The 14,399-nt window shown below is 34.2% G+C and overlaps 1 protein-coding gene across 14 annotated transcripts in view; it reads left to right on the top strand.

Annotated features, from left to right (window-relative positions):
• SLC4A10 (solute carrier family 4 member 10) overlaps positions 1–14,399 on the top strand; it is a 359,094-nt gene that overhangs the window by 145,948 nt on the left and 198,747 nt on the right. For all 14 annotated transcript variants that reach the window (XM_012440527.2, XM_064382673.1, XM_064382670.1 and 11 more), the window contains exon 2: positions 115–196. In XM_012440527.2, coding sequence (XP_012295950.1) covers positions 115–196 — 82 coding nt within the window. The remainder of the gene's footprint in view (positions 1–114; positions 197–14,399) is intronic.

The following is a 14,399-nucleotide window of genomic DNA, read 5'->3' as shown; positions in this document are numbered from 1 at the left end:
TAGATTTAAGTGACTGAATTAAACCTTGAAATATTAGATTATATCAATGTTTGTTTTTTGAAATTAAGATAATATATGTGTTATCATTTAATCTTCTTTCTCTTTATTTTACAGAGAAATGATGAAGAAGCAGTTGTGGATAGAGGTGGAACTCGTTCTATTCTCAAAACACACTTTGAGAAAGAAGATTTAGAAGGTAAGACCTTTCTTCTTGGGATAGCTATTGGTGTGCTTTCCAAAAGTATTTGAAGGATAAATGTAGTTTGTCATATTATGAAGAATTGCAAAAGTTGGTATTGTAGTAATGGTAGTGTACTGGGGAGGGGTACATCTGATTGTTTTGGTACAGTTTGGAATGTCAGTAGGCAGACCTGAAAACAATGAGAAGCATCAGTTCATTCAACAGACATTCATTGAACCCCTACTATATTCAAGGCATTCTACTGTATGTCAGTCTTTCAATAATCCTTGCTTCATGGAATTACAATCAATTGAGAAATGATGACAGATCAGCATAACAAGTGCTGTATGAGAGATAAATTTAGGACAGGAGGGGCATCTAACTAAGCCTATGTTGTCAGAGTAGGCTGTCACTGGAAGAGAAGTTAAGGACAATTGGAATTTTCATTTTACGCATACACACACACACACACACACACACACATATTAGGAAGAAGGATGACTAATTCAACAGGGAGGTAGTATGATTTAGTGGTTAACTGCATAGGCTCTGAAACCAGACTGCAGTGGATTCAAATATCAGTGCTACCCCTTGTTTACCTTAGGAACTTCAGCCAATTAGTTAGCTTTTTTGCACCTCATTGTTCTGAACAGTTAAAGCAAGGATAATATGGAATATATTTCCTAGTTTTTCTGTAAGAATTAAGGGAAAATTACTTAGAATAGTACCTGGCAAAAGAGCTGGACAAATATTGTCAATTATTGTTATACCAATATTTAATGCACATACAGGATTAGCTAACTTTTATTTTTAACTATAAATTATTACTAGTGAGATACAAGGTATAGTATTTGTCATCTTTTGATTAAAAAGTGAAACCAAGGTGATCTTAAGTGCAAGTCATCAGAGAGAGCTCCCAATAAACCACTGAGTTGAGAGGTAAGGGATTTTTCATTTTAAGCGTTGTAATGTAACCATTTATAGTACAATTAAATTAATTGTTCTTGGATCTTATCTTTAGTCACAACAGTAACATAGCAGGAGAATTACTATAATATTTAGAAACAACTCTCAACAACTATACGACTCTGTTCCTGACATTTTGCTTATTACACAAAAATACTCAGATCTAAGAAGGTTATGCTTACTCGGTGGGCCTATTGATTTGCTATGCTATCCACATTCATTACATCAATTTAAAAGAGCAAAACCTTGAAAAAACTAAACTGGTAATGAATAATATAAAAATAATTTATCTTTGCATTTGACATGCCATTACATTTGTTAAAAAACAACATATTTACCTTCCTGTTTATGTCATGCTATGATAGGCTATCCCTTTATTTACTAAGCATATATATTAAAAAAAAACCTAACAAAGAAAGATAGTAGCCCAGAAATATACTCAACTCCAAGAAAAATTCATCTTGAGTTTAAAGATTGTGAATGATCCTTTTAGATGGAAAATACTTAATAAAAATAGGATTTACTAAGATCATTTTAATTATTATACCTACATATATTACATGTGCCTTGCTTGGCATGGTTAAGAAATACAGACAACAGTGTGCAATGCTTACTAAAAAAGATTTCTGATTGGTAGAGCACAATTGGATTAGGCAGATTTTGTTCAGTTTACTGATCTCAATAATGGGTAATTTAATCCAAGAAGCTAATAACTGTGATTAAGTCATTGGTGATTGAAATTAACTATAGAATGCAAATTAACATTGAATTTTAGAACTTTGATGGAAAACAGGAAAAAAATCTAATTTATATTGGCATTCTAATATTTGTTTTACACACAGCCCATACTAAATAAACAATCTAGAATTTGAAGATGCTATGGAGGGTTCTGTTGTGACGTGCACAAAAATTCAGTAGGTCTGTTAGTTGTTCTGGATCGATTAGCCAGAGTTAGGAAATAGTGCAAGAGTGAAGTGACGGATATTATCATTCAGCAAGAATCAGCTGGCAGCAAAATAAAATATCACATAAGTGGGAGAGCACCAAGGAGAAAGATAGCATTACTGAAATAATGGTGGTGGTAATTCATCTTCTGTTTGGGGTTGCTATAACAGAATACCACAGACTGCATAATTTATAAAGAAGAGAAATTTATATCTAACAATTCCAGAGACTGGGAAGCCCAAGATTGGGAGGTCCGTATCTGGTAAGGGCCTTTGTGCTGTATCATCCCATGGTGGAAGGTGGAAGGTGGAAGGATGAGACGGGGAAGAAAGATTGAACTCACAGTCTCAGGCTTTTTGATAATCCACATTAATCCATCCATTCCTGAGAGTGAAGCTCTCATGACCTAAATACTTCCTATTAGGCCCCACCTCACATATTGTTGCACTGGGGATTAAATTTCCAACACATGCTTTTTGAGGACACATTCAAACTGTAGTATCCTCCTTTTGTGCAATTTAAAGGAAAAGAACAAAACTCCACTTTTAAAGAGCTTCTTTATTAAGGCAGTTAATACACGATAAATATTTTAAATAAAATAGAGTTTGGAATTGCTATCATAGATAAACACATTTAAAAAATATCTAAAATCTTAGTTAAAATTTTACATTTGAAAATGAGTGTTTCTCAGGAGTTATGTGTATATATTTATTTAATAAAATTACTAGTGTAATGTAACATCCTGATTACAGGTTGTAGAAATGCCAGATGGTTAAAAATATCTATAAAGTCTCAAGTGCAATGTATTTAATAGAAAATGATCCCCTGCTCAATAACAACAGCTTGATATAATATATTCATTAATGTCTTCATATGTATGTTATATATTCTGCTAGATATCAAATGTATAATTTTATCTCTTTAAATGTTTCTTTATTTTACATATAGCTTGTACAATTTTATGTCATTTCCTCCTATTAAAATAGAAAGAAAACAATCTTATTGGATTCTTCTATTCACCTCCTATTTTTGTCATGCAGTCAGTACAGTCTTTCAATTTATCTCAGTGGTGTCTCTACTTTACTCATCTTACCCTTTCCTTTCCATTCCCACTGCGACCGCTCTACTTCTTCCTCTCTCCTATGTACTGTAGACTGTCTTTCTCATTATACAGCCTCCTTAATACTGCCTGAGTATTCTTTCTAAGCCTACTTCTACTTCCTGCAATAAAAAAGTGAAGGATATTGAATCCCTGTAATTAGACAACTTTAGGATTCTGAATAGAGCAAAAATTGTTGAGGTTAAACCATTTTTGTTTTTGGCCTCCCACATCAGTGTGAGATGTGTACTATCTAAGTGTAAGATTATAAAATGGGAAATATGTTAATACCCTTAAAATTCTTTCCTCTACTTGCCCTTTAATATATGTCAGATAAAACATATGATACGCAGATAAATTTGAATTTAAGGTAAATAATAAACAACTTTTTAGTATAAGTACATCCCATGCAATATTTTTATTTATCATTTTTATTTGCTAAATTTGGAAACCCTAGAATGGATGTTACAATGAACCACCAATATTCCCCTTTAAGGACTGAGGCATTTATTTCCTCAGTTGCCAGAGGTGTTGCTGCTTGATGGTTTAATGCCTATGTTCTTCCCCAGGAATTGCCTTTAGCTGAAAGGAGCTGCCTCTTTGCCTATGGGAGCTGCTTCCCCTGTGATTTACTGAATGAGTGTAACTCAATGAGTACATGAAGGCTTACAAAAGCCTGCCCCCCGTTGCCTCAATATGAGACAACTCTGAAGGGCTATCCCAGCATCAGAGTTCCATGTGGAATCAATTGAGGCCTCTACTGCAATTGCACCATAATTTCAAGTTCTCCCTGTACCAAATTCTGCTTCCCATAATCCTTCAGTGTTGTTATTGCTGACAGTTCTCTTCAACAAACTCCCTGAACACACAGAATCTGTTTCCTGGGGAAGCCAATCCTTTGATTGTTCATTTCTCTGTTCCCTGAATAGTTCCAGTAGACATACTTGGTAGTTGGCAGGACCACCACATTGGTTATTTAGCTTGTGGAGGTAAGAACTATTGTAGTGGGTTAGGGGACTTTAAAACTACTTGATTTGGCCATGATAGTAGATGAGTGTTGCATCTGAGAGAGAATGGCAGTTTCTTCTCAAGTTTCTGCTGCTTTTAAAGGCCTAAAGTATGTGTCAGTGTGGCCACAACTCAAACTTGTCACATCCTAGAGGTTGAAAATGGACTACTTCAAATTCAACCAACTGGTAGCACCTATTGCAGCTGCCATATCAGATGTGGGATTTTTGCTACAGCAGGTTAATGTGACCTTGGGAACATGGTATGCAGCTGTTGATCTGGAAAATGCATTTTCTCCCAATTACTATCAAGAAGCAATACCAGAAGTAGTTAACATTCCTGTGGGAATTACAACAGTACATATTATTGGTCTTGTTCCAGGGCTATGTTAACTCTCCTACCTTCTATCATAATAGAGTCCAAGATGATTTGGATGAGTGCATGTTTTCTAGAACATCACACTGTTTCACCATATTAACCCAATGACCAGGAAGTGACAAGTATGTTGGAGGTCTTGGTAAGAGAGACACATTTCAGTGTCTGTTTCTCAGTGAATCTGATTAAAAGACAACATGAAAGAGAATGCCACTCTATACTGAGCCTTAAACTTCAAGGTGGATGCATGGATAGGTGAGGTGAGTTTCCATATGGACTCAGTGAAAACCCAGTGCCCCTTCAGTTTTTCTTATTCACCTCAGTTCTCTCTTCATTGTTCACCTTGGTCCTATCCAGTTTTTCTCAGAATGGATGACTGTATTCTTTTAAATTTAATGAATATTTTATTTTTTTAGATAAGACCTTTGTTGTATCTGCAGGCATAAGGGTAAATTAATGAAACAAGTTACTTAAATAGTATGATCAATTAACTAATTAAATGATCATAAAGAGAAGAAAATTGAATAGCTAAAGGTGATGTGCTATAATTTTAGCCATTTGAATGCAGCGATCAATTACCAATCAAGGCAATGCTATTAAACAATGGAACTGTTTTTCTTAATTATTTGAAAATATTTTTATGTAGATCAAAAAGGAATAGTATGAGATATACTATCTTAAATGTTAGCTGAAATTGGCGCTACTAGTTAGTCAAGTTTGAAGTAGTCCAGTCATCCTCTAGGAAGTAACAGGTTTCTGTTGTGGCCACACCGATGCATACTTTAGGTCTTTAAAAGTAGCAGAATTTGAAGAGGAATTCTGCCATTCCCCCTCAGATGCTTACTGATTTTCATAAGTATTGCAAGTATGCTGTTCAGTAATGTTAAGTACATTCACATTGTTGTGCAACCAATATCCAGACTTTTTTCATCTTGCAAAATTGAAACTTGTTATACAAACAATAGCTCCCCTTTTCTTCTGCCTTCAGTTTCTGTCAACCACCATTCTACCTTCTGTTTCTATGAATTTAGCTACTTTAGATATTTAATACAAATGGAATAATATATTATTTGTCCTTTTGTGACTGACATATTTTATTTAGTATAAAGTCCTCAAGTTTCAGTCATGTTGTAGCATGAGCCAGAATTTTTTCCCTTTTTTAAGTTGAATAACCTCTCATTGCATGTACCACATTTCCGTTGTCCTTTCAACTGTAGAACTTTTGAGTTGCTTCACTATTGTGAATAGTGTTGTTGTGAACATGGATGTGCAAATATCTCTTTGAAATCTTGTTTTCAATTCTTTTGAAGATACACCCAAAAGTGGGAATAGTGGATCATATATGATAATTCTATTTTTATTTTTTTGAGGAACTGCTATACTGTTTTCCTTAGTGACTGCACCATTTTACATTCCCACCAATAATGTACAAGGGATCTCCACATCCTTGCCAACACTTGTTATTTTCTGGTGTGTGTGTGTGTTTTGATAGTTATAGTAATGGCTGTGAGGCGATATTTTACTGTAGATTTGATTTGCATTTCCCTAATATTGATGTTTAGCATCTTTTCATGTACTTGATCCTCATTTGTATATCAACTTTGAGAAATTTCCATTCAAGTCCTTTGTCTTTTTTTTTTTTTTTTTTGAGACAGAGTCTCACTTTGTCACCCAGGCTGGAGTGTAGTCACGTGATCTTGGCTCACTGCAATTTCTGCCTCCGAGGTTCAAGCAATTCTCCTGCCTCAGCCTCCTGAGTAGCTGGGACTGCAGGTGCATGCCACCATGCCCGGCTAATTTTTGCATTTTTAGTAGAGATGGGGTTTCCATATTGGCCAGGCTGGTCTCGAACTCCTGACCTCATGATTCACACACCTCAGCCTCCCAAAGTGCTGGGATTACAGGTGTGAGCCACTGCACCCAGCCTGTCTATTTTTTTTTTAATAGACAAATGACTTGAATAGACATTTAACCCTATTAAATTTAATTTTTTTAATTTTAAAATTAATTTCTAAATTTTTAAAAAATTTAATAGGATTAAATAAACATTTAAATTATTATTAGTTTAACATGGCTGTTTTATTGTTGTTGAGTTATACGAGTTCTTCATATATTCTAGAATATATGAAGTCAATATATTATGATATATGAAGTCAATCATATATAGAATATATGAAGTCAATAATATATGATTAGTCAATATTTTCTTCCATTCTATATGTTGCCTTTTAAATCTATTGGTTGTGTACTTTGATGCACAGAAATTTTTTAGTTTGATACAGTTCATTTTGTATATTTTACTTTTATTGCCTATGCTTTCAATATCATAGCCAGGAAATCTTTGCCAAATTCAATATGAAGTGTTTTCCCATGTTTCTGTATTAGTCCATTTTTATGCTGCTGATAAAAACATACCCGAGACTGGGCAATTTACAAAAGAAAGTGGTTTAATGCACTTCCAGTTCCGCATGGCTGGGGAGGTCTTACAATCATGGAAGGCAAGGAGGAGCAAGTCACATCTTACATGGATGGCAGCAGGCAAAAAGAGAGAGAGCTAGTGCAGAGAAACTCCTGTTTTTAAAGTGATCAGATCTTGTGAGACCCATTTCACTATCACAAGAACAGCACAGGAAAGACTCACCCCATGATTCAGTCATCTCCCACTGGGTCCTTCACACAACATATGGGAATTGTGGGTGCTACAAGATGAGATTTGGATGGGGACACAGAGCCAAACCATATCAGTTTCCTCCTAAGAGCTTTATACTTTTGGGTCTTGAAGTTTAAGTTTTTGATTCATTTTGAGTTAATTTTTGATTATGGTATAGGACGCCTATACCTTTACTCATTATATCTCTTTGTTTCTTAACATTACACTTGTTATAACCTGCATTAGGTTTACAGAGGTTGAATTTTTTTCCAAATCATTGATATATAGACAACCTACTTAGAGAGAGAGAATGTTATTTCCCATGTTTTAGGAAGCATTTATCACATAATTTCTGGTACTTTCTACAGTCTGAGAACAAAGTAGTAGTAAGACATTAGGAATATTACTACAGACTTTCTGTTCAAAAACCTTTTATGTTGTCCAATGCCAAATTAATGCCTTCTGATAGCGTTCATTTGTTAGTGTTTTCCTCTACACAAAAGTAGAATGCTCATTCTTCCCAGACATTTGTGTTACCTTCTAAGAGTTATTATCTTTCTCCAGATAATAATAATAATTATCTTTCTCCTCTTAACCTCTCTTTATGAAAGTTTATGCCTTTCCTTATATGATTATTTTACATATCTCTATGTTTTTGTTATTTGATTATAGACTCATTGAAGGACAATTTTTCATCTTACACATTGTTGCATTCTTCCTGGGATCCAGCACTTTTACTTAAACTGGATAGGTGCTAAAAAATGTGTTGCATTGAGTGTCATTCATATATATTTCAATACTATGTCACTGATCATGCAATAATTTTAATTTATAATGTAATTAGGTACATAATGAATGTTCATCAAATATCAAACATTTAACACATGAATACAGAAGTTTCTAATATGTTGCATATACTAATATAAATACATCTGATTACATTTCAATCTGACATTCAGGAATTCATAAAAGTAAAACTTTAATGAAAAAGTTAAAATAATAATAAAATCTTGGCCTGCAAATTAAATTTAAAGATACGTTTTTAAAAACCCTAGGTCTAGTACGGTGGCTCACGCCTATAATCCCAGCACTTTGGGAGGCCGAGGCGGGTGGATCATGAGGTCAAGAGATCGAGACCATCCTGTTCAACATGGTGAAACCCCATCTCTACTAAACATACAAAAAATTAGCCGAGCATGGTGGTGCGCACCTGTAGTCCCAGCTACTCAGGAGGCTGAGGCAGGAGAATTGCTTGAACCCAGGAGGTGGAGGCTGCGGTGAGCTGAGATTGTGTCATTGTACTCCAGCCTGGATTAACAAGAGCGAAACTCCATCTCAAAAAAAAAAAAAAAAAACACCTATATTGCTTTTAGCAGATATTAAAATCTTTTAAGTCAAAAGTTTAATAGAGAAAGTTATGTCCCTATGTTGATATTCTTTTGCTTATTGCATCTGGGCAGAAAGAATTGGCTTACTAGTTTATTTCCTTTTGGGGCCACATAGTACACTATATACGTGCTTTAGTTTGTTTTGTGTTGTTATAACAGAATATGTGAGTCATTTATGAAGAAATTAAGTTTATTGAGGTCACAGTAGTGTAGGCTAGGAATTTCAAAAACTATGGCACTAGGATCTTCTTGGCTTCTAGTGAAGGCTTTGGTGCTTCATCATAACATGGTAGAAGGCCAAAGTGGAAGTGGCCATGTGTGAAAGGGCAAAACTCAAGAAACATCCTTGCTTTATAACAGCCTGCTCTTGAGGGAGATAACCCACTTGTACAAGAACTAATAAGATCTTACAGGAATGAAAACTCCCTCACTACCATGAGAAGGGCACTAAGCCATTCATAAGGGATCTGCCCTCATGAACTGAACACCTCCCACTAAGCTCCACCCCCCAACACTGCCACATTAAATTTTAACATGAGTTTTGTTGGGGACAAACCATATTCAAACCATAGCAAGACCCAAAGTTCAAAGAAAATATAAGCACCTAGCAGAAAGCTATTAAAAAACATAATTCTATCAGTGGTAGTATTCTCCTACTTTTCTCATTTCACCCAGTACATTCCTCAGCTCTTAAAGATAACTAAAATTGTTTTCTGACCAGAATGATTGTAATTTCAAGTGTTTTACACTAAAAAGCCAAATATAGTAAGTGCATATCTCATAACTATAATACAGTATTTTGTAACTGAAGTGAAAAGCAGTTTTAAAAATAAAGAAATGAAAAGAGTCAAAAAATTAGGGCTGGGTTTCTACTTTCTAATATTTTACCTCTAAAATCTTATGCCAAAGATATTGGCAAACAATAGCCTATTGTCCAAATTTTTCCTGCCACCTTTATTTGCATGGCCTTTGAGCTAAGAATAATTTTTACATTTAAAAATGATAAGCAAGGGTCAAAATAATAACTTATGACATTAAATTACATGAATTGAGACTTCAGTGTCCATTTATTGGAACAAGGCCATCCTCATTAATTACATTTGTCTATGGCTGCTTTTGCACTACAATGGTAGACTTAAGTAACTGTGACAAAGAATATATGTGGCCCCATCTTGGTTTACACTGCTACTCAGTGAACTACAAATCACAGTGAGTTTGAGTGCCATTCATATTACTGAACATGAGATTTTATTTATTTTTATTACCAGTGTGTATCTAATATGTCAGAATAAGAAAATAAGAGAAAAATGAACTTTGATTGTCATGCTTTTATGGCACAGTATAGTGTGGACTATTCTGTTTTTTGATTAGATAACAAAATATATATTTATTATGTAATGACACTATAGCTGTGCTAAAAGAATAGAATATATCTCCACATAAACAGACTAATCACTCATCACAATATTCATGACTCACAAGAAGACAACAGTCATAAATATTAGAAGGTTTAAAATGGAATCTCTCATTATAGCAGAGTTTTCTCACAAAACAGAAAAGACAGTGAGGCTTCAACCCATGTACATTTCTAAATGGCTCATTTGTTAGCCAACTATATCCTTATAAGACTGTGGCACTCTAAACAGGGCTATCAAAATGTCCACCCACATAATACCTGCCTTAGAGAAAAGCTCAGTACAAGTTTCAGGCAATTTAAAAATCTTAGCCTTTATTATATTGAAATAAAATTGAATTATTTTTCTATTATGATCCCTTTTGAAATAAGCTTTTACACATTTCTAATGCTTTCTTCAGAACAGCTCATATAAATTGATGATTTTTTAAAAAATTCTTTTATTTCAATTTAATCTATTAATACTTTAGATCTCATTCTCAGAGAAAATTACTTTATTGCATGTAAAGTAATTGCAAATAGAATATAGTTCACAATTTCCTTCCAAATTAAGCTTGAGCCTCGTAAAAATATTTTTAAGTGTTCAATAATATTCAGATATTATTTGCCATGTGTTTATTTTCATAGGAAGAGGTAATATGTTTAATAAAAATACATATCTAAAAGGATAATCTGATTTTGTAAAATTATAAATTCTAGTTTTCAGTCAAAACAAACCTGAATGTGAACTTATCAGAATCTTGTCTGACTGACTACAACCCCTTACCTAACTTTAAAAAACACACCACCAGCCCCTTTCTCCACGAGCGTGGCCAAACCAAGGGAATGAGAAGTAAAAACATAGCTACCCAGGTCAGAGCAAAATACAAAGAGTAAAAGTAGTATCTTGAGCTTTCAGAACCATAAATATTCAAAGTGAGCCAGAGGGCAGAGCAGCAGCTATATTTTCAAACAGAAGTAACTACATCTTTCTAAACAACTGTCATGTTATGTTATGGGATATAAACTGCAGGAAACTATGGCTTAATGTCCTTTTATGTATCAGATGAGCAGGAAGAAGTATCAGTGGTGTACTATACTTGGTGAGTGAAGCTTAATAAACATATTCAATAAATATCTTCCACCTATATCCTTTAATGCAGTAGAATACTTTTTAAAAAACATTCAACTTGTGTGTACATTGACCAGAAAATGTTCTACATAAAACCTGTATTTTGCCTTGGTTTTGAGATGAACGTTTTGTAAGGTATCTATCTATGTATTAAAATTATTTAAATACGAGGAAAAAACAACTTGTTGGAGATGAAATCATAGTTAATTATAGCAGCAAAGTGTGCCAAGAGTAAACAAACTTGTTTAATGCTATTAGTCTTTAAGTGAGAACAGTTGCTTGAAGAGTTGGGGACACTGGAGCAACACAGATGGTCAATGAAAAAAATTACAGAAGACTGGTGTCAGCAAAGTGTGGAGTAAGAAACCTTCCTCCCCACCACAAATACACCAATTCAGGAACAATTCACCAAAAAATTCTCTTTGTGGGAAATCCAGCAACTAACTGAAGGGCTCCTGCACCCTGGGTGAATGCAAAATCAGATCCATTGAAGGTTGTAAGGATATTCAGGACATCTGTTTGCCAGAATTTCTACCCCTAGCACACCACCATACAATTGGATAAAGAGTCCCAGCTCTCAGCTTCTTCTAGAGGAGGTTTGTGTATCCAGTACCCCAACTTTGATGGGTGCTACCCAAAAGACTGGCTTCTATCTTCTCTGTCTTAAAGTGCTAATAGTGTGTAATTATCTAGTCACCTGGGGGAGAACAGAGATGGTAGCTTAGGTTGGTAGCCACCATAGCTTTTCCTCTCCAGCTGAGAGCATAGAACAAACAAATCCCCATCTTTCAGCTTCAGTTTCTCCCTGGGGATGGAAAGAGTTGGTCCAAACATCAGACTTTCCAGGGGTTTTCCAAAGGATTGGCTGAAATCACAAAGGATTCAGTCTCACTTATCCTGGTGCACTGACAAGACCTGGCAAACCCTAGACACCTAGGGCTGCCAGAATTACACAAGGAAATGAGTTGAACAAACATGAGGTTTAAGAGGTTTTAGAATCTCTGCCTAGACTGAGTGGTGGGGATCTTCCATATGAGGCCAGCTCTTTGTGAAGACTGGGAGAGAAGGCTGCTTTGTCTGATGCAAAGACACAAATTCATAGAGTCAAGGAAGATGAAGAAACAGGAAAATATGTTCCAAACTAAGTAACAGAAAAATCTCCAGAAATTGACTCAAATGAAACAAAGATATACAATTTACCTGGAAGAGAATTTAAAATAACTGTCATAAAGATTCTCACTGAGAATAGGAGAACACTGAATGAACAAAGTGAGAATTTCAGCAAAGAGATAGAAAATATTGAAAAAGTACCAAACAGAAATCCTGGAGTTGAAGAATAAAATAACTAAATTGAAAAATTCACTAGAGGGATTTAACAACATACTAGATCAAGCTAAAGAAAGAATCAGTAAACTTAAGTACAGGCCATTGGAATTTGCTGAGTCAGATGAACAAAAGGGAACCATAACGAAAAAGAATAAAGAAAGCTTAAAGAACTTATGAGACACCATCAAGTAGATCAACATACACATTATGAGAATTCCAGAAGGAGAAGAGAGAAGGGAACAGAAGCTTATTCAAAGAAATAGTGGCTAAAACTCACAATTATGGAGGAGAAAATGTACATTCTAAGGAACTCCAAAAAGAAAAAGATATCAACACCAAGGCACCTTATAAGCAAATTGCCAAAACTCAAACACAAAGAGAGAAAGCCACAAGGGAAAAGTTACTTGTCAGGTACAAGGGAACTTTCATAAGAGTATAAGTAGCTTTTTCTGCAGAAACTTTGCAGAAGAGAAGGAAATGAGATGATAGATTCAAAATGCTGTGATAAAAAAAAGGCAACTGGGAAAACTAGACCCAATGAAATTGTTTTTCAATCATGAAAGAGAGATAAAGTTTTTGCAGACAAACAAAAACTAAGGAAGTTCATCACGACCAAACCTCCATACAAGAAATGCTAAGGGAACCTCCTCAACTTGAAATGAAACAATATTAAACAACAATGTATCGTAAGAAAGTATAAAAAGTATTGGTAGAGATAAATATATAGACAAATGCAGGACTGTAATTCTGCAATAGTGGTAGGTAAACAGCTTTTAATTCAAGTAACAAAGTTAAAAGACAAAGTAGCAAAATTCTTTCAATAACTAAAATACTTTTCATAAGTAAAACTATGTTATAGATACACAATATAAATAAATGTAAATTGTGACAACAATAACAAAATGTGTATGGGAGGGAGAATTTAAAGAGATATGTTTTGTATGTTATTGAACTTAAGTTGTTATCAGAATAAAATACACTGTCATTACTATAAGGTATTATGTAAGCTCCATTGTATCTAAAAAGAAAATACCTATAGAAAGGTATCAAAGATTCCCAACAAACATAAAAAATGACAGCAAGAGAGGAAAAAATGCACAAAATAATTACAAGGGTAACAGAAAACAGTCAATGACAATAATAAATCTTTCTCTATCAGTAATTACTTTAAATTTAAATAAATTCAACTTCCCAATCAAAGACATAGGGTGGTTGAATGGATTAAATGTATAACCCAATTATGTGCTGTCTACAATAGACACCATTTAGATTTTAGGGCATACATAGGCTCAACGTAAATGAATGGAAAAAAATTCCATGAAAATGTTAAAGAGAAATGAAAAAGAGTGACTATACTTATATCAGATAAAATAGACTACTAGTCAAAACTATCCCAAGAGACTGAGAAAGACATCTTATAATGATAAAAGGATCAATTCACCAGGAATATATAAGAATTATAAGTAGTTATGCATCTAGCAATAAAGCATCTAAACACATAAAGCAAACATTGACAAAACTGAAGAGAGAAATAGACAGAATAATAGTAGAAGATTTCCGTAGCTCACTTTCAATAATGGATAAAACATATTACCCATTTGCAGACCAAAAGGAAATAAAGGACTTGAACAACCTTATAGAAAAAAATGGGCCCAACAGACATACACAGAACATTTCACCAATAGCAGCATAATACACTTTCTTCTCAAGTACAGCCAGAATATTCTCCACAATAGATCATATATTGTTATAAAGTAAGTCTTAAAAATTTAAAGTGATCAAAATCATACCAACTGTTATTTCTGACTGCAATGGAACGTGAAACTAGAAATCAATAGCCATAGAAAAACTGAAAAATTTACAAATATGTGGACATTAAACAAAACATTCTTGAACAACTAATGAGTCAAAAAGAATTAAAAAGATACACTAGAAA

The sequence above is a fragment of the Aotus nancymaae genome, unplaced genomic scaffold (genome assembly GCF_030222135.1).
Source record: "Aotus nancymaae isolate 86718 unplaced genomic scaffold, 86718_ANA_hifiasm-v0.15.2.pri h1tg000029l, whole genome shotgun sequence".
Classification (NCBI taxonomy): domain Eukaryota; kingdom Metazoa; phylum Chordata; class Mammalia; order Primates; family Aotidae; genus Aotus; species Aotus nancymaae.
This window is presented reverse-complemented; position numbering and strand designations above follow the sequence as displayed.